At 49.2% G+C, this 19,876-nt stretch overlaps 1 protein-coding gene across 1 annotated transcript in view; it reads left to right on the top strand.

The window, feature by feature from the left end:
- LOC143291053 (protocadherin Fat 1-like) overlaps positions 1-19,876 on the top strand; it is a 38,515-nt gene that overhangs the window by 12,822 nt on the left and 5,817 nt on the right. The window contains exons 6-18 of the mRNA XM_076600638.1: positions 1,519-1,709; positions 3,374-3,559; positions 4,927-5,037; positions 6,366-6,478; positions 7,633-7,780; positions 9,561-9,735; positions 10,812-10,964; positions 11,750-11,875; positions 13,144-13,266; positions 14,791-14,982; positions 16,390-16,586; positions 16,983-17,240; positions 18,060-18,250. Coding sequence (XP_076456753.1) covers positions 1,519-1,709; positions 3,374-3,559; positions 4,927-5,037; positions 6,366-6,478; positions 7,633-7,780; positions 9,561-9,735; positions 10,812-10,964; positions 11,750-11,875; positions 13,144-13,266; positions 14,791-14,982; positions 16,390-16,586; positions 16,983-17,240; positions 18,060-18,250 — 2,164 coding nt within the window. The remainder of the gene's footprint in view (positions 1-1,518; positions 1,710-3,373; positions 3,560-4,926; positions 5,038-6,365; positions 6,479-7,632; positions 7,781-9,560; positions 9,736-10,811; positions 10,965-11,749; positions 11,876-13,143; positions 13,267-14,790; positions 14,983-16,389; positions 16,587-16,982; positions 17,241-18,059; positions 18,251-19,876) is intronic.

The following is a 19,876-nucleotide window of genomic DNA, read 5'->3' as shown; positions in this document are numbered from 1 at the left end:
TTGTTCAATCACGAAACGAATTAAAAAAAAAAAAGTTTTCTATTGCTGGAGTGCTGCTGTAGCTGTGTCTATCTTTTCTACTTGCCCAAACAGGGGAGCAAAGATATACAATTTCTTCTTCCTTTGATTCACAGGATGTATTGCTGAAGTTTACTTTTGCTTCTTTAAAAAAATTTTTTTTTTTTTTTTAGACTCTAGTGATGGTGGTGGTGGTGGTGGTGATGATGATGATGATAATCATGATGATTATCAGTAGATGTAGTAGTAGTAGTAGTAGTAGTAGTAGTAGCGTTCTACTATTTCTTTTCAGACGACGACGATTATGATAATAATGAGTAGTAGTAGCAGTAGTAATAGTAGTAGTGTTCTTGTTCTTGCTCATGTTATTATTATCATTATTATCACTGTTGTTACTATATCATTATCATCAATATCTTGTTATCATTACCATTATCAGCAGCAGCAGCAGCAGCAGCGGCAGGAGCATCTGTTTATTCATTCATTTGTTGTTGTTTTATGTAGTATTTGCTTAACGTTGTACATCTTTAGTTCCTATTTTCTTGATTTTTTCCCTCGATTTCCGTTAATCCATCTGTTCCTTGCTTTCACTTGGTCATTGATTCGTTGATTCATTCTGTTATCATACTATTGATTCGTTGGTTCATTCTGTTATCATACTATTGATTCGTTGGTTCATTCTGTTATACTATTGATTCGTTGGTTCGTTCTGTTACCATACTATTGATTCGTTGGTTCATTTCGTTGATCCATTCTGTTATCACACTATTGATTCGTTGGTTCGTTCTGTTATCATACTATTGATTCGTTGATTCATTCTGTTATCATACTATTGATTCGTTGGTTCATTCTGTTATCATACTATTGATTCGTTGATTCATTCTGTTATCATACTATTGATTCGTTGGTTCGTTCTGTTATCATACTATTGATTCGTTGGTTCATTTCGTTGATTCATTCTGTTATCATACTATTGATTCGTTGATTCATTCTGTTATCATACTATTGATTCGTTGGTTCGTTCTGTTATCATACTATTGATTCGTTGGTTCGTTCTGTTATCATACTATTGATTCGTTGGTTCGTTCTGTTATCATACTATTGATTCGTTGGTTCATTCTGTTACCATACTATTGATTCGTTGGTTCGTTCTGTTATCACACTATTGATTCGTTGATTCATTTCGTTGGTTCGTTCTGTTATCATACTATTGATACGTTGGTTCATTCTGTTATCATACTATTGATTCGTTGGTTCATTCTGTTATCATACTATTGATTCGTTGGTTCGTTCTGTTATCATACTATTGATTCGTTGGTTCGTTCTGTTATCACACTATTGATTCGTTGATTCATTTCGTTGGTTCATTCTGTTATCACACTATTGATACGTTGGTTCATTTCGTTGGTTCGTTCTGTTATCACACTATTGATACGTTGGTTCATTCTGTTATCATACTTACTTTATATCTATATATCATTTACTGTGTGTTGCTTTTAGGTCAGACAATCAAGCTGGCCAGCGGACACAGCTTTGACTACGAAACTAAAACCACACAGTTCGTCATTACCTGCACTGCTAGCGATGGTACAATGCGGGCGTCATCCTCTGTGACGATTACCATTCTTGACACTAACGACCCGCCATACTTTCAGAAGTCGTCCGTCACCGTTACGGTAGATGAAGGATCGGTGAGTTCTCTGTCTCTCCCTCTGTGTGTGTGTGTGTGTGTGTGTGTGTGTGTGTGTGTGTGTGTGTGTGTGTGTGTGTGTGTGTGTGTGTGTGTGTGTGTGCCTCTGTGTGTGTGTGTGTGTGTGTGTGTGTGTGTGTGTGTGTGCCTCTGTGTGTGTGTGTGTGTGTGTGTGTGTGTGTGTGTGTGTGTGTGTGTGTGTGTGTGTGTGTGTGTGTGTGTGTGTGTGTGTGTAAAAAGTCATCGTCAAGATGAGGCAACGAGCGCCTTGCCTCTGTTTAATATACAGAATACAAAACGGAAATTGACTTCCTTGCACACACACACACACACACACACACACACACACACACACACTCCCAGTTTCTCCCCTCTCTCTCCCTCCCTCTCTCTTTTTCCTCCCACTCCCGTTTGTCTCTCTCCCTCTCTTTTCTTCTGTCTCTCCCTCTCTCTGTCTCTCTCCCTCTGTCTCTCTCTTTGTCTCTCTCCCTCTCTTTTCTTCTGTCTCTCCCTCTCTCTGTCTCTCTCCCTCTGTCTCTCTCTCTCTGTCTCTCTACCTCTCTTTTCTTCTGTCTCTGTCTCTCTCTCTCTCTGTCTCTCTCCCTCTGTCTCTCTCTCTGTCTCTCTCCCTCTCTTTTCTTCTGTCTCTCCCTCTCTCTGTCTCTCTCCCTCTCTTTTCTTCTGTCTCTCTCCCTCTGTCTCTCTCTCTCTGTCTCTCTCCCTCTCTTTTCTTCTGTCTCTCCCTCTCTCTGTCTCTCTACCTCTCTTTTCTTCTGTCTCTGTCTCTCTCTCTCTCTGTCTCTCTCCCTCTGTCTCTCTCTCTGTCTCTCTACCTCTCTTTTCTTCTGTCTCTCCCTCTCTCTGTCTCTCTCCCTCTGTCTCTCTCTCTCTGTCTCTCTACCTCTCTTTTCTTCTGTCTCTGTCTCTCTCTCTCTCTGTGTCTCTCTCCCTCTCTTATCTTCTGTCTCTCTCTCTCTCTGTCTCTCTCTCTCTCTCTTTTCTTCTGTCTCTCTCTCTCTCTTTCTCAGCTCTCTCTCTCTCTCTCTCTCTCTCTCTCTCTCTCTTTCTCTTTCTCTTTCTCAGCTTTCTCTCTGTGTAGTAGCAGTAGATGTAGCAGTGTTAACAAAGTGATTATTGTTGTGTCGTTATCTTTAATGTTGTTATTGTTATTGTTGTCACAAGGACAGATTGGAAGACTGGGCGATGCCTAAAATCCTTATCCTTGAGTAATAAAGTTTTTGAATCTTGAATCTCTTTCTCAGCTCTCTCTCTCTCTCTCTCTCTCTCTCTCTCTGTCTGTCTTTCTCAGCTCTCTCTCTCTCTCTCTTTCTCTCTCTCTCTCTTTCTCAGCTCTCTCTCTCTCTCTCTCTCTCTCTCTCTCTCTTTCTCAGCTCTCTCTCTCTCTCTCTCTCTCTCTCTCTCTCTCTCTCTCTCTCTCTCTCTCTCATACAAGGTGTTTTGACAGATCGCTGTGTCCGCAGACACAGCATTTCTGTTGTTGTTAATCAGTCAGTCAGTGTATTTATTTGTTTATTTATGTTTACTGTTATTTTCATTTCATTGATTCAGTTTACCGCAGCCTCAGGTGGAGTTTTTGCGCGATTCTCTGCTCTGTGTGTGTGTGTGTGTGTGTGTGTGTGTGTGTGTGTGTGTGTGTGCCTGAAGGGAGGGGAGGTAAGCTTCCTGCCGCCTTACGGAGTGGTGGACCCTGACGGGGACGCCCTGACCTTCAGCGTCGTGGCGGGCGGCACGTTCTCTGACCATTTCTCCATCAGCCACACTGACGGCACGCTGACCAACGTGCTGGAGCTGGACAGGGACGACACGGCGTCCACCTCCCTCAGTCTGCAGGTCACTGGCCGCACGTGCTCGGGCTGTGGAGGAGGAGGGTGTTGATCGTCATCATCGTCATCATCGTCGTCATTTTGTCATCATCGTCATCTTCATCGTCATCATCGTCGTCGTCATTATTGTCATCGTCGTCATCATCATCACTTTCATCATTATTGTCGTCATCATCATCATCTTAGTAATGATGGTGATAGAGATGATGATGGTGATGGTGGTGGTGGTGGTGGTGGTGAATCAGCAACAACAGACAAGAACAATCATCATACAATCAGTAACAGATAAGAACAATCAGCTACAGACAAGAACGAATACAGCCAAACACGTGAAACACTGTTTTCAACGAAACACGGACACCAGATTCAGTCCAGTCCGGTCATACCAGACGACGAAAATGTCTGATGTGGATACTTATACAGCGCCTGTCCTCGGTCGGAGACCAAGCTCTAAGCGCTTTACACACACGGGGTCATTTGCTCAACAGGCTGCCTACCTGGGTAGAGCCGACTGACGGCTGCCATTGGGCGCTCATCATTCGTTTCCTGTGTCGTTCAATCATATTTCAGGCACGCACACATACACACTCAGACAAACATGTAACATTTTACGTGTATGACCGTTTTTGTTTATTTACCCCCACCATGTAGGCAGCCATACTCCGTTTTCAGGGGTGTGCATGCTGAGTATGTTCTTGTTTCCATAACCCACCGAACGCTGGCATGGATTACAGGATCTTTAACGTGCGTATTTGATCTTCTGCGTGCGTATACACACGAAGGGGGTTCAGGCACTAGCAGGTCTGCACATATGTTGACCTGGGAGATCGGAAAAATCTCCACCCTTTACCCACCAGGCGCCGTTACCGTGATTCGAACCCCGGACCCTCGGATTGAAAGTCCTGCTTTAACCACTCGGCTATTGCGCCCGTCGTGTTAAGGTGGGCACTGTGTTGGCCGATAATCGTGTTGATGAAGAGAATAAAACCTTTTTCTTTGGACACAACAGCGAAGGGGTGTCTGGGAGGTGGGAGGCTGATGAAGTAGCTGAAAAGTTCAAGGTCAGGTCAAAATGTGCCTTTTTTTGCCACACGGTCTGCTTACTACTGTCATTTGGGTTAAGTCAAACAAGTTTTGAAGGCGTGGCCTCTCTTGTTTATCTATCTATCTATCTGTCTATCTGTCTATCTATTTGTCTATCTATCTATCTATCTATATCTATCTATCTATCTATCAGTCTGTCTGTCTGTCTGTCTGTTTAGTCAATCATTCATTCATGTTGACGCAGACATGGTGTAGTGTGGGTCAGTCCTAAAATGTTGATGTGGCCTTAACCCCATGCATGTTGACGTGGCCTTAACCCCATGCCCTCAGGTCGAGGTCAAGGACACCTCCGGTCAGTCGGCCACCATAGAGGTCACTGTCTTCCTCGCGGACATCAATGACAACGCTCCTCAGTTCTCCGAGTCCAGCTATGAGTTTAAGGTCTCTGTCTGTCTGTCTGTCTGTCTGTCTGTCTCTCTCTGTCTGTCTGTCTGTCTCTCTGTCTGTCTGTCTCTCTGTCTCTCTGTCTGTCTGTCTCTCTCTCTGTCTGTCTGTCTGTCTCTCTCTGTTTTCTCTCCCACCCATCCTCCATCCCCTCTCATGCCCCCCACACCCACACCCACACCCACCCACATGCTCAAGGTCTCATTCACTACAATTCTAACTCACCTTTCCATCTCCATCTCCCACTGCAAAGTCCACAGTGATACAGTGATAGACACAGCCTTGAGCGCATGCATATATATATGTGTACCTGTGAGAGTGGGTATCTTCTGCAGAGTCTTCTCAGAGGACAACACTTCACGTTGCCATGGGTTCTTTTTCAGTGCGCCAAGTGCGTGCTGCACACGGGACCTCGGTTTGGCGTCTCATCCGAAAGACTAGACGCTCAGTTTAATTTTCCAGTCAAACTTGGGAGAAAGGGCGAGAGCGGGATTCGAACCAGCACCCTCACGGACTCTCTGAATTGGCAGCTGAGCGTCTTAACCATTCTGCCACCTTCCAGTGAAACTAGTGAGAAAGGTCGACAGGGGGATTGGAACCCCACGCCCTCAGGGCCAGCGTGTCGGCTGATAATCGTGTGAAGGTGGGCACAGTGTTGGCTGATAATTGTGTTAAGGTGGGCACTGTGTTGGCTGATAATCGTGTTAAGGTGGGCACTATGTTGGCTGATAACCGTGTTAAGGTGGGCACTATGTTGGCTGATAATCGTGTTAAGGTGGGCACTATGTTGGCTGATAATCGTGTGAAGGTGGGCACTGTGTCGGCTGATAACCGTGTTAAGGTGGGCACTATGTTGGCTGATAATCGTGTTAAGGTGGGCACTGTGTTGGCTGATAATCGTGTTAAGGTGGGCACTGTGTTGGCTGATAATTGTGTTAAGGTGGGCACTATGTTGGCCAATAATCGTGTTAAGGTGGGCACAGTGTTGGCCTCGATAATCGTGTTAAGGTGGGCACTGTGTTGGCTGATAATCGTGTTAAGGTGGGCACTGTGTTGGCTGATAATCGTGTTAAGGTGGGCACTATGTTGGCCGATAATCGTGTTAAGGTGGGCACTGTGTTGGCTGATAATCGTGTTAAGGTGGGCACTGTGTTGGCTGATAATCGTGTTAAGGTGGGCACTGTGTTAGCTGATAATCGTGTTAAGGTGGGCACTGTGTTGGCTGATAATCGTGTTAAGGTGGGCACTGTGTCGGCCGGTAATCATGTTAAGGTGGGCATTGTGTTGCCGGTAGTCGTGTTCAGCACTGTGCCCTTGGCGGACAGGTGGGGCTGACGAGCACCAAAGGCTCCCTGGTGGGCACAGTGGACGTGACAGATAAGGACGACGGACTCAACGCTCAGCTGCTGCTGGAGGTCACCAAGCAGTCCCCCCCGGGGTAGGCCTCGCTGTCTGTCTGTCTGTCTGTCTCTCGGACACTTTGTCGGTCTGTCTGTCCGTCTCTTGTTTTGGTTGGTCTGTCCATCCGTTTGTCGGTCTGTTTGTCTGTCTGTCGGTCTGTCTCGTGTTTGGTCTGTCTGTCTCTCTGTCCGTTTGTCAATTTGTCGGTCTGTTTGTCTGTCTGTCTGCCTGTCGATGTGTCAGTTGCTCTGTTTGTTCGTCGGTCGGGTGGTCTGTTTTCTCGGGTCGGTCTATCTGTCAGCCGGTCTGTCACTCTGTCTGTCTGTTTGATGGTCAGTCTGTCGGTCACTCGGTCAGTCTGTCGGTCTGTCTGTCGGTCGGTCGGTCGGTCTCTCTGTCAGTCTGTGGTTTGGTCTCTCTGAACGCTTCAAGTAATATATTTTGTGTGTGTGTGTTGTTGTTGTTGTTGTTGTTTCCTTACATTGAATTGCTGATTGTTTATTTGTGTGTGTGTGTGTGTGTTGTTGTTGTTGTTGTTGTTGTTGTTGTTTCCTTACATTGAATTGCTGATTGTTTATTTGTGTGTGTGCACGTGGCTCCTGCAGGCTGTCTTTTCCTGGGGTTCCACTGTGTGTCCCTGCCCCCACCCCCCACCCCCGTCCCCTTTTAATTTTTTGTCCTCTCTTCTTCTTCGTGCGATTGCACGTCTGGAGGATGTGGGCCTGTTTTTCCCTGGTGTCTCCATGTACCCAAATCGGGTTTCTCGGATGGAAAATGATTTTGAACCTTTCTGAACCTTTCTGAATCTTTGAACCTTGTCAGTCATCAGTCTGTCAGTTGGTCGGTTTCTCGGTCAGTCTGTTTGTCTGTTGAAAGAAAGGGGTGTGAGGATAGGCTGCTTGTGTATTTGTGTAGTTGGTGGGTGGTGATGGTGGTGGTAGTGTGGGTGTGGGTGTGTCCCTGTGTGTGTGTGTGCGTGTGTGTGCGTGTGTGTGTCTGTGTGTGTGTCTGTGTCTGTGTGTGTCTCTCTCTGTGTGTCGCTGTGTCTATGTCCCTGCGTGTGTGTCCCTGTGTCTGTGTGTGTTTGTTTTGTTAGTTACTTAGAAATACAGCTGGTTAATAATTCGTTTCGCCGTTCATGAACACGTATCACATGGTTTGATCATTCGTTCGTCTACCTTGTAAAACCAGCTACATGTCCTTGGAACAAAATGGCCGCCTGTATCTGAACCGTGACCTTGACGATGGTGACTATGGCAACCCGTTCTATGTGGAGGTCAAGGCCACTGATGGCGGCAACCCTGCTCTGTCTTCCACCGGCTTCATCGACGTTGTCTGGGTAGTTAAAGAGAGCGAAGACTTTGCTGGTGACGATGATGCTAGTTGTTAATGCAGTAGCAACAGGCAGCAGTGGTAGTAGTAGTAGTGGTGGTAGTAGTAGTAGTAGTAGCAGTATAAATAGCAGCAGCAGCAGCAGCAGCAGCAGTAGTAGTAGTAGTAGTAATAGTAGTATCTCACTGCCTATGGCAGTCTCTGACGTTCTCGGAACAAAGAAAAATACTGTACGAAGAGGTGGTATGGCAGCAGATGTCTGTGAGCGTGGAAACGATAATTGAAGCCAGCCCTGTCCATGGTCGATGTCCGGACAGATCCGGGCAGTATAGCAATTAACAGATCAGATCACCACATGGTCAGTTGAGTACAAAGGGACTCACACACTCCGAGGCCAGTTCAGCACATGTTGGCATATGGCAGTAGAATTATTAAGTGAGGTCCGTTTGGCTGGACACACGTGCGAGAACACAAAGAAACAAAGAAGGCAAGCCCAGCGTTGGGTAACACCCAGCGGAGATAATGAGGAGATTGATGAGTCCCGGGCTGTATATAAGGCTAAACACAAAGACCCCGGGAGGAGACCTCAGAGGAGACCTCAGAGCAAACCCCTAGAAGACCGGTCTGCAGCTAGATGATGATTTCAAGAGGTATGTGACGTGTTAGATTCTAAGTCAACATAGGCAGTAGTTAGGTTAGGACAGGTCGTAGGATGTCTATGTTGATGACTGATGAATGCTATTATGGATAGTTAAGTGATATGATGTTTAGCCCAAGAATGTTGAAAATAGGTGACTGAATAAACAACGTATCTACAAATGAATCAAGTCTTCAGAACTTGTTATATGTTTTGAAATTATTCCCTCTCGTCACAGTCTATTTCATGGTGGTGTGTCTTATTCATTTGTTGGTTCGAGCCTACTCTCTACCTTTCCACATCTCTTAGATGGTAGGCTGTCCTCCCTGTATGAAATCTTATTGTGTCAGGTAACCTTAGGCAACAAACATAGAGAACCAAAGGAAATCAGAGAGAATAGACGGCATTCCCCTGAGTTGAAATGTTCTAGGAATAAGTTGGAAATTACAGTTGATGGAGATAGGGATATTATCTCGTGTGACAGTTGGCCCAAGATAAATCCACGACCTTTCCGTCGTGTGATAGTAATATTCACTGATGTGATAGTTTGTGGACATGACTTCTCAATTTCATTTAGTGTAGAACACTCACAGGGTAATAGCGGCACCTTTTCACCCGAGTGATAGTAACGACGCAATTCACCCGAGGGATAGTGCCAATTCGCCCGTGTGATAGTAGTATCAGTGTAAATAGCAGCAGCAGCAGCAGTAGTAGTGGCAGCAGTGAATGACGATCACGTTCATTATGATGAGATGATGGTACTAGTAATGAGGAAGACGATGATGATGTTGATAATTGAAATGACGAAATGCCAGCAGCGATGACGACGATGATGATGATGATGGTGATAACGATGCTTGCAGTAATGACGATGACGACAGCTACAGTGGATGCACATTATTGATGATGATGGTGGTGACAGTGGCTAGTGGAGATGAAGATGATAATAGTCGATCATGGGCATGACTGACTGACTGACTGATTGATTGACTGACCAGCATACTGACCGACAGACTGACCAATGACATCCTGACCGACCATTTAACCGACTGAAAGACAGACTGAAAGACTGACCAGCATACTGACTGACCGACAGACTGACCGATTGATAGACTGACTGACTGACTGACTGTTGTGTAACGCGGTGCAGATGGAGGGCCCTGAGATCAGCAACCTGCCGGAGACAGTGTACGTGGCGGAGAGTGTGAGCGAGAGGAAGCCAGTGTTCGATCTGACGGTGCAGAAGGGGGACTCTGACCAGTACACCTGTGAGCAGACCGAACCCACCACTGACCTCTTCTCCGTCATGGACACCGGCGGCAAAGGTCAGTGTGCACGGGTCATGAGGTGAAAAAGGTCAAAGGTCCCGCAGCGTGGGGTCAGTGTGTGTCCACAGCTGGACATAGGAAGGCGGTGTCCAATCAATGTGTGTCCACAGCTGGACATAGGAAGGCGGTGTCCAATCAATGTGTGTCCACAGCTGGACATAGGAAGGCGGTGTCCAATCAATGTGTGTCCACAGCTGGACATAGGAAGGCGGTGTCCAATCAATGTGTGTCCACAGCTGGACATAGGAAGGCGGTGTCCAATCAATGTGTGTCCACAGCTGGACATAGGAAGGCGGTGTCCAATCAATGTGTGTCCACAGCTGGACATAGGAAGGCGGGGCCCAGTCCTCTCCCTCCTTCGTTTCTCAATCCTCCCCTCCCCTCCCCTCCCCTCCCCTCCCCTCCCCAGCCAAGTCAGGAAGCCGTTCACACCTGGGTGGAGTGAGGAAAAATCGGACTAAAGTGCCTTTCCCAAGGACCCTACACCATGCCGAAACGGGGCCTCGAACCCTGATCACTGGTGACCACAGGACGTAAAGTCCAACGCCTGACCGATTTTACTACGGCGTTTCTGACGCGTTTTGGGTCAGTACAAATCATGTTTCTTTGGCCAGCCGACCGCCCAAATGTGTGTGTGTGTGTGTGTGTGTGTGTGAGTGTGAGTGTGTGTTTGTGCGTGCGTGAGTGTTTGTGTGTGTGAGTGAGTGTGTGTGTGTGTGTGTGTGTGTGCTTGGGTCCGTATATCTTTTTCTTTGCAATCTGATTCCGCTGTTCTATCATGTTTACTTTTCTTGGTGTGAAGAGATGTCAAGGTCACATCGGTTATGGTGTCGGCAGACATTAAAGGTCACGCAGACATTAAAGGTCACACAGGTCATGGTGTGGGCAGACATTAAATGTGACACGGGTCATGGCGGGGGCAGACATTATAGGTCAAGGTAATGGTGGGAAGACATTAAAGGTCAAGGTCATGGTGGGGGCAGACATTAAAGGTCAAGGTAATGGTGGGAAGACATTAAAGGTCAAGGTCATGGTGTGGACAGACATGAAAGTCAAGGTCATGCTGTGGGCAGACTTCAAGGTGTTCTTCACGGGGTCAGGCAGCCTGTCGGCCAGCGATGTGTCTCGCTACCAGGTGACGGTGCGTTGCTATGACGTCAACGGCTGGGACTCCAAGACCCTCACCATCTTTGTGCAGCCCAACACGGCCCCCATCCTCACATGTGGTACTGCCGGGTGGGGGGTTTGGGGGGGAGGAGTGGGGGGAAGGGGAAGGAGGGGGTGGAGGGGGTGGGTGCTGGAATAGGGGGTGGGGGGTTTGGGGGGGGGAGTGGGGGGAAGGAGAAGGAGGGGGTGGAGGGGGTGGGTGCTGGAATAGGGGGTGGGGGGTTTGGGGGTTGGGGGGGGAGTGGGGGGAAGGGGAAGGAGGGGGTGGAGGGGGTGGGTGCTGGAATAGGGGGTGGGGGTTGGGAAAGGGAAAGAGGGGAAGGTAGCGGCTTTGGTAGGGTGTGGAAGAGGAGGGAAGGTGTGGGGGGCTGGTGTAGGGTTGAAGGTGGGTGAGTGGGGTGGGAAAGGGGGAGGGGGTTGTAGGGGTTGGTGTAGGGGTTGGTGTAGGGTGGAGGTGGGAAGGTGAAAGGGGGGGTGTAGGGGTTGGTGTAGGGTGGAGGTGGGGAGTGAGGTGGGAAGGGGGAGGGGGGGAGAGGTAGCGGTGAGGGGAGGGTGAGGGGGAATGGAAAAGGGGATGGGGGTTGGGGGAGTGGGGTTGGTGAGGGAAGTTGGAGTCGGGGGATATTGTGTCAAGGAGTATCAGTCAGCTGTTTTGCACGCACACACACACACACACACACACACACACACACACACACCTCACCACACACACCACGCCACTCATCACACACACACACACACACACACACACACACACACACACACACACACACACACACACCTCACCACACACCACACACACACCACGCCACTCATCACACACACCACACGGCGTGACGTGCAGACGACATCAACGTGGACGCCAGTACTGTGCAGAAGGACGACGAGGTTCACACCATCAAGGTTCAGGACCTGGAGAACGACCCTCTGGAATTCAGCCTCACGTCCTCTGTCTTCTACGTGGGACACTGTGAGTGGCCGCCTGTCTGTCTGTTTGGTGGCCTGTCTGTCTGTTTGGTGGCCTGTCTGTCTGTTTGGTGGCCTGTCTGTCTGTTTGGGTGGCCTGTCTGTCTGTTTGGTGGCCTGTCTGTCTGTTTGGTGGCCTGTCTGTCTGTTTGGTGGCCTGTCTGTCTGTTTGGTGGCCTGTCTGTCGGTCGGTCTGGTGGCCTATCTGTTGACCTGTCTGTCTGACTATCTGTTGCCTTGTCTGTTGGCCTGTCTGTCTTTCTGTCTGTCTGTTGGCCTGTCTGTCTTTCTGTCTGTTGGCCTGTCTGTCTTTCTGTCTGTCTGTCTGTCTGTTGGCCTGTCTGTCTTTCTGTCTGTTGGCCTGTCTGTCTGTCTGTTGGCCTGTCTGTCTTTCTGTCTGTCTGCTGTCCTGTCTGTCTGTCTGTCTGTTGGCCTGTCTGTCTGTCTGTCTGTCTTTCTGTCTGTCTGTTGGCCTGTCTGTCTGTCTGTCTGTCTGTTGGCCTGTCTGTCTGTCTGTCTGTCTGTTGCCTGTCTGTCTGTCTGTCTGTCTGTCTGTTGCCTGTCTGTCTGTCTGTTGGCCTGTCTGTCTGTTGGCCTGTCTGTCTGTCTTTCTGTCTGTCTGTCTTTCTGTCTGTCTGTTGGCCTGTCTGCTGTCCTGTCTGTCTGTCTGTTGGCCTGTCTGTCTGTCTGTCTGTTGGCCTGTCTGTCTGTCTGTTGCCTGTCTGTCTGTCTGTTGGCCTGTCTGTCTGTCTGTTGGCCTGTCTGTCTGTTGCCTGTCTGTCTGTCTGTTGGCCTGTCTGTCTGTCTGTTGGCCTGTCTGTCTGTTGCCTGTCTGTCTGTCTGTTACCTGTCTGTCTGTCTGTTGGCCTGTCTGTCTGTCTGTCTGTCTGTTGGCCAGTTCTTTCCCACCCCTTCCCTCATCCTTCTTCCACCTCTCACCTCTATCTGTCTGTCTATCTATCTGTCTATCTATCTATCTGTCTGCCTATCTGTCTATCTATCTACCTATCTGTCTGTCTATCTATCTATCTGTCTGTCTGTCTGTCTGTCTGTCTCTGTCTCTCTTCATTCATTCATTCACTGGTTTTTGTTGTGTTTTATCACCAGCAGACGTGGTGTGTCGTGTTGGATCAGTCCACACACACTGCCACATTGAAACTGAAACTGAAACTGAAACTGAAGCTCATTTGTTCATTTGTTCGTTCGTTCTTTCGTTCATTCGTGGTGTGTGTGTGTGTGTGTGTGTGTGTGTGTGTGTGTGTGCTGTGACAGACTCTGGCGTGATCAAGGCCAAGCAGTCCATGCGGGCACTGACCACTGACCAGTTCTCCTTGTCGCTCAGTGTCAAGGACCACGAGCTGTCTGCAGACTGTAGCCTGCAGGTCTTCCTCACCAGTCAGTCCGCCCTCTGTGTCCGTCTGTCTGTCAGTCTGTCTCTGTCTCCCCCCCCCTCTCTCTCTCTCTCTGTCTCTCCCTCTCTTTGTCCCTATATGTCTCTGTCTCTTCTCTTTGTCTCTGTATGTCTGTCTTCTCTCTCAATCTCTGTCTCTCTGTATGTCTCTCTTCTCTCTCAATCTCTGTCTCTCTGTATGTCTCTCTTCTCTCTCAATCTCTGTCTCTCTGTCTGTCTGTCTTCTCTCTGCCTCCCCTCCCCCATCCCCCTCTCTCCGTGCCTCTCTTCTCTCTATCTCTATCTGTCTCTCTGTCTGTCTCTCTGTCTTCTCTCTGTCCACCCCCTCTCTCTCTCTTCTCTGTCTCTCTGTCTCTGTCTCTGTCTCTCTCTCTCTCTCTCTCTCTCTCTCTCTTCTCTCTTCTCTTTCTGTCTCTTTTTCTTTATGTCTGTTTGTGTCTGTCTCTATGTATGTGTCTTTCTTTCTCTCTCTTGAGGGAGGGAAGATACAAAGAACAGAACGGAATGCTTTAATGGAACAAAACCTTCCTGTTTTTTCCCCACAGAACATTGCACACAAAGGGCAGACTGAACGAAACATGACAATATACAGGAAAGGTCTGAAACAACTGGAGAGAGACTGCGCGTGTGTACTTGTGCATGGATAAGATGTCAATGTTTCTGGAAATGTGTGTGTGTTTGGGGGAGGGGGGTGGCTGGGGGGTATACTTTGTGTCTTTTCGTGCTTGAGAAGGAGGGAAATGTTCCACACAGGTGTCAACATAGATATGTATCGTGTGGTTAATGCACGGCGTTGATAAAACATCTGTATTGTAATTTATTGGCTTTGAAATAATGGGAGGAAGGTGGCAGAATGGTTAGGACGCCTACCTGCCAACACAGTGTCCGTGAGGGTGTGGGTTCAAATCCCTGCTTCGCTCTGTCTCCCACGTTTGACTGGAAAATCAAACTCAGCGTCTTGTCATTCGGGTGGGACGATAAACCCGAGATCCCAGATGTGCAGCACACACTCTGCGCACTGAAAAAGAACCCATGGCAACAAAAGAGTGTTGTCCTCTGGCAAAATTATGTCGAAGAAATTCACACTGTTAGGTGCACAAATATATCTATATCTATCTGTCTATCTATCTATCTATCTATCTATCTATCTATCTATCTATATATATATATATATATATATATATATATATATATGCATACACTCAAGGCCTGACAAGCGCGTTGGGTTACGCTTCTGACAGGCGTCTGCCTGGCGATGTGGTGTGGTGGATATGAATTTGTCCGAACGCAGTGACACCTCCTTGACAAACTGAAGCTAAAGTGGAGGAATAAAACCTGCTTTTCAGGGAGGGGTCGGGGGTCGGGGAGGGGGGTGGGGTGAGCGAACGATGTGCTCCAAGGGACCTAAATGCAACAAAGGCCCCACTCACGCCCCAACTCCATCCCCCACAACACCCACACACAGCACCCACCCCGCACCCTTCACCTCTTCCCTCCTCGTCGTTCAGATGTCAACGAGGCGCCCTCCTTCTCCAACCTGGACTTCACACTGGAGATCCCGGAAGACACGGCGCCGGGAAGCGCGCTGTACACGATCTCCGTCACCGACCCCAACATCTACGAGGCCACCAACATCGACCTGGCCTGGACCTCCACTGACACGGACAAGTACAAGTTTGACCTTCGCGTGGCTGGCCTCGGTGAGTCCTCTGTTGTCGGTCTGTCTGTCTGTTATCTGTCTGTCTGTATGTTGTTTATCTCTCGGTCTGTTGTCGGTCTGTTGGTCTGTTGTCTGATGATATATCATGTATTCACTGCAGGCAGTGACACCATATCATAAAATATATCATCATGTATTTAGCACAGGCAGTGACACTATATCATAAAATATATCGTCATATTTTTACTACAGCCAGTGACACCATATTATAAAATATATCATCATATTTTTACTACAGCCAGTGACACCATATTATAAAATATATCATCATGTATTCACTACAGGCAGTGACATCATATTATAAAATATATCATGTGTTCAGTACAGGCAGTGACATCATATTATAAAATATATCGTCATGTACTCAGACAGTGACAAATCATTATAAAACACATCATCATGTATATGCTACAGGCAATAACATCACATTATTGAATATACTCTGTATTTACTGGGTGACGGGTGGCACGTGCTGCCCCACAGGGCACAGTGAAGCTGGCCGATAGGGTGGAGTGGGGTGGAGTGGGGTGAGGTGTGTTGGGTGGAGTGGGGTGAGGTGTGTGGGGTGGGTTGGAGTGGAGTGGGGTGAGGTGTGTGGGTGGAGTGGAGTGAGGTGTGTGGGGTGGAGTGGGGTGGAGTGGGGTGAGGTGTGTTGGGTGGAGTGGGGTGAGGTGTGTGGGGTGGGTTGGGGTGGAGTGGGGTGAGGTGTGTGGGTGGAGTGGAGTGAGGTGTGTGGGGTGGAGTGGGGTGAGGTGTGTGAGGTGGAGTGGGGTGAGGTGTGTGGGGTGGAGTGGGGTGAGGTGTGTGGGGTGGGTTGGGGTGGAGTGGGGTGAGGTGTGTGGGGTGGGTTGGGGTGGAGTGGGGTGAGGTGTGTGGGGTGGAGTGGGGTGAGGTGTGTGGGGTGAGGTGTGTGGGGTGGGGTAGGGTGAGGTGTGTGGGGTGGGTTGGGGTGGAGTGGGGTGAGGTGTGTGGGGTGGAGTGGGGTGAGGTGTGTGGGGTGGAGTGGGGTGGAGTGGGGTGAGGTGTGTGGGGTGGAGTGGGGTGAGGTGTGTGGGGTGGAGTGGGGTGAGGTGTGTGGGGTGGTGTGGGGTGGAGTTTGGTGAGGTGTGTGGGTGGAGTGGGGTGAGGTGTGTGGGTGGAGTGGGGTGAGGTGTGTTGAGTGGGTTGGGGTGAGGTGTGTGGGGTGGATTGGGGTGAGGTGTGTGGGGTGGAGTGGGGTGAGGTGTGTGGGGTGGAGTGGGGTGAGGTGTGTGGGGTGGATTGGGGTGAGGTGTGTGGGGTGGATTGGGGTGAGGTGTGTGGGGTGGAGTGGGGTGAGGTGTGTGGGGTGGGTAGGGGTGGATCCAAAGGCGTGGGGTGGGGTGACGGGTGACTTGCGCTGTTCCAGAGGGCACACTGAAGCTGGCCGATGGGGTGGAGCTGGACTACGAGTCCCAGGAAGACCGCACGATGACCTTGACCTTCATAGCGTCTGACGGGTACCTGTCGTCAGAGGAGGGGACCCTGACCTTGAAGGTGACCCCGGTGAACGAGCCGCCCTACTTTGAGAACAACTTCCTCACCTACCACCTCACCTTCCTTGAGGTACCTGCATGGGGGCTTACATGGCAACTGGTGCCTTGTTGGTGGAACGTTAGGGGGAGGGGGGTGGGGAGTGGGGGGAGTGGGGGGGACTTACATCACAACTGGTGCCTTGTAGGTGGAACGTTAGGGGGAGGTGGGGGGAGTGGGGGGGGACTTACATCACAACTAGTGCCTTTTAGGTGGCACGTTAGGTGATGGGGGAGGTGGGGAGAGTGGGGGGGACTTACATGACCACTGGTGCCTGGTGCAGAGTGAGAGAGATAGAGGGTGGAGAGACAAATGTCTGTATTTCCGAAGATAATAGATCAGCACTGGTGTGCTTTACGTTTTATTAAATCCAGTGCCGGACTTGAACAGGGTCCACGCTACACCTCAAACAGCCCTGTGCTCTTTCAGTACTCCGAGTCGGCACAAGAAGCAACACTGGGCGGCTGTCACGTGATTGACCCGGATGAAGATGACGAAGTGACCCTGACCTTGAAGGGAAAATACGCCGATCTGTTCAGCATCGCTGACCCCGACAGCTGTCAGCTGACCTTGAATAGTGAATATGACCTTGACGAAGGGGCACCGGATGAAGTGAACTTGACCCTCATCGCATCAGACAAACAAGGCAAGAAGGCAGAAGCCAGCATCACTGTCCTCATTGAGCCGGTAACTGTCATTGTGTGTGTGTGTGTGTGTGTGTGTGTGTGTGTGTGGTGTATTTGTAAGGATGGGTATGTTCTGTGCATGTATGTGTGTATGTGTGTGTGCTTGTTTTCGTGTGTAGTGTGTGCTGCACGATGTGTGATGTTGTGTGGCCTGTCAACCCCCACTCCTCATTGCACAATGTGTGATGTTCTGTTGGCCTGTCAACCCCCACCCCTCACTGCACGATGTGTGATGTTCTGTTGGCCTGTCAACCCCCACTCCTCACTGCACTATGTGTGATGCTGTGTGGCCTGTCAACCCCCACCCCTCACTGCACGATGTGTGTGATGTTGTGTTGGCCTGTCAACCCCCACTCCTCACTGCACTATGTGTGATGCTGTGTTGGCCTGTCAACCCCCACCCCTCACTGCACAATGTGTGATGTTGTGTTGGCCTGTCAACCCCCACCCCTCACTGCACGATGTGTGATGTTGTGTTGGCCTGTCAACCCCCACCCCTCACTGCACTATGTGTGTGATGTTGTGTTGGCCTGTCAACCCCCATCCCTCACTGCACGATGTGTGATGTTGTGTTGGCCTGTCAACCCCCACCCCTCACTGCACGATGTGTGTGATGTTGTGTTGGCCTGTCAACCCCCACCCCTCACTGCACAATGTGTGATGCTGTGTGGCCTGTCAACCCCCACCCCTCACTGCACGATGTGTGATGTTGTGTTGGCCTGTCAACCCCCACCCCTCACTGCACGATGTGTGATGTTGTGTTGGCCTGTCAACCCCCACTCCTCACTGCACGATGTGTGATGTTGTGTCGGCCTGTCAGGTGAACGACAACACCCCAGAGTTCGAAGGCCCGGCACTGCTGACGGTGGATCACGGCACACCGGCCGGGGAGGCGGTGGGCAAGGTGGAGGCCAAGGACCAGGACGTTGGCACCGACGGCAACCTCTTTTATGACATCATCTCTGAACCCGACAACTCCCAGCTGGCAGAGCAGTACATCTCTTTCTCCAGGTGTGTGTCTGTGTGTGTGTGTGTGTGTGTGTGTGTGTGTGTGTGTCTGTGTGTGTGTGTGTGTCTGTGTGTGTGTGTGTGTGTGTGTGTGTGTGTGTGTGTGTGTGTTTATTTACATGTATTTGCTTATTTGTTTGTTTATCTATTATTATTGTCACTTTTTTCCATGCATTATTTCATTTCTGCATCTGTCTGCTGACCTTTTCCATGTTATTTCTTTGTTTATTTATTTATTTATTTATGATGTATCCATTTGTTTGTGCTCTTTTTTTCTCAAGGCCTGACTAAGCGCGTCGGGTTTCGCTTCTGGTCAGGAATCAGCTTAGCAGATGTGATGTAGTGTATATGGATTTGTCCGAACGCAGTGACGCCTCCTTGAGTAACTGATCGGAACTGAAAGCAGCCAACATAAGTGTGTTCCATTCCTGCTCTCTCCAGTTCTCCTTAGTTTGACTGAAAAATCAAATTGAGCACCAAGTCATTCGGATAAGACGAAAAAAACCGAGGTCCCATGTGCAGCATTTACTTGGCGCACTGATAAAGAACCCATGGCAACAAGTGTCCACTAGCAAAGTTCAGCTGTCAGACATCTGCCCATTAGATGTAACGTGGCGTATATGGATTTGACCGAACGCAGTGATGCCTCCTTGATAAGCTGAAACTGAAAACAGACATATAAAGATCGACTGACTGCCTGATTATCAGGGATACTGGTACAGCGGCTGTCCTCGGTCAGGGACCCAGCCCTGACTGACTGACTGACTGACTGACTGACTGACTGACTGACTGACTGACTGACTATCATGGATACTGACAGTGTTTATCCCCGGTCAGGGACCCAGCCCTGACTGACTGACTGACTGACTATCATGGATACTGACAGTGTTTATCCCCGGTCAGGGACCCAGCCCTGACTGACTGACTGACTGACTATCATGGATACTGACAGTGTTTATCCCCGGTCAGGGACCCAGCCCTGACTGACTGACTGACTGACTATCGTGGATACTCACAGTGTTTATCCCCGGTCAGGGACAAAGCTCTAAGCTCTTCACGAACACGGTAGTCATATTCTGTAACAGGCTGCTGTCTGCCTGGCTAGAAATCAGTGACAGCTGCCCCATGGGTGCTCCTGCTCATCATCCGTTTCCCGTGCCGTTCACTCGGCTTCACACACACACACACACACACACACACACACACACACACCCACACCCACACACACACACACAAAAAAAATCTGCCACTGATTTGCTGCAAGAGGGGTAGAAAAAGATGCTAGGTCTAGCGTGTTGCTCAGTTTTATGTATTTGGAAAAGCCCCACTTTCTGTGATCAGCACGGGTCGGTTCATACTGTAAAGAAGGACATTATTTTCTGTGCACTGTCTGTGTGTGTTCAACAAGGACACTATTTCTGTGCACTGTCTGTGTGTGTTCAACAAGGACATTATTTTCTGTGTACTTTCTCTGTGTGTGTTCAACAAGAAAATTATTTTCTGTGCACTGTCTGTGTGTGTTCAACAGGACATTCTTTTCTGTGCACCTGTCTGTGTGTCACGGTTCAACAAGGACATTATTTTCTGTGCACTGTCTGTGTGATCAGCAAGGACATTATTTTCTGTGCA

Source organism: Babylonia areolata, chromosome 16, assembly GCF_041734735.1.
Source record: "Babylonia areolata isolate BAREFJ2019XMU chromosome 16, ASM4173473v1, whole genome shotgun sequence".
Classification (NCBI taxonomy): domain Eukaryota; kingdom Metazoa; phylum Mollusca; class Gastropoda; order Neogastropoda; family Buccinidae; genus Babylonia; species Babylonia areolata.
This window is presented reverse-complemented; position numbering and strand designations above follow the sequence as displayed.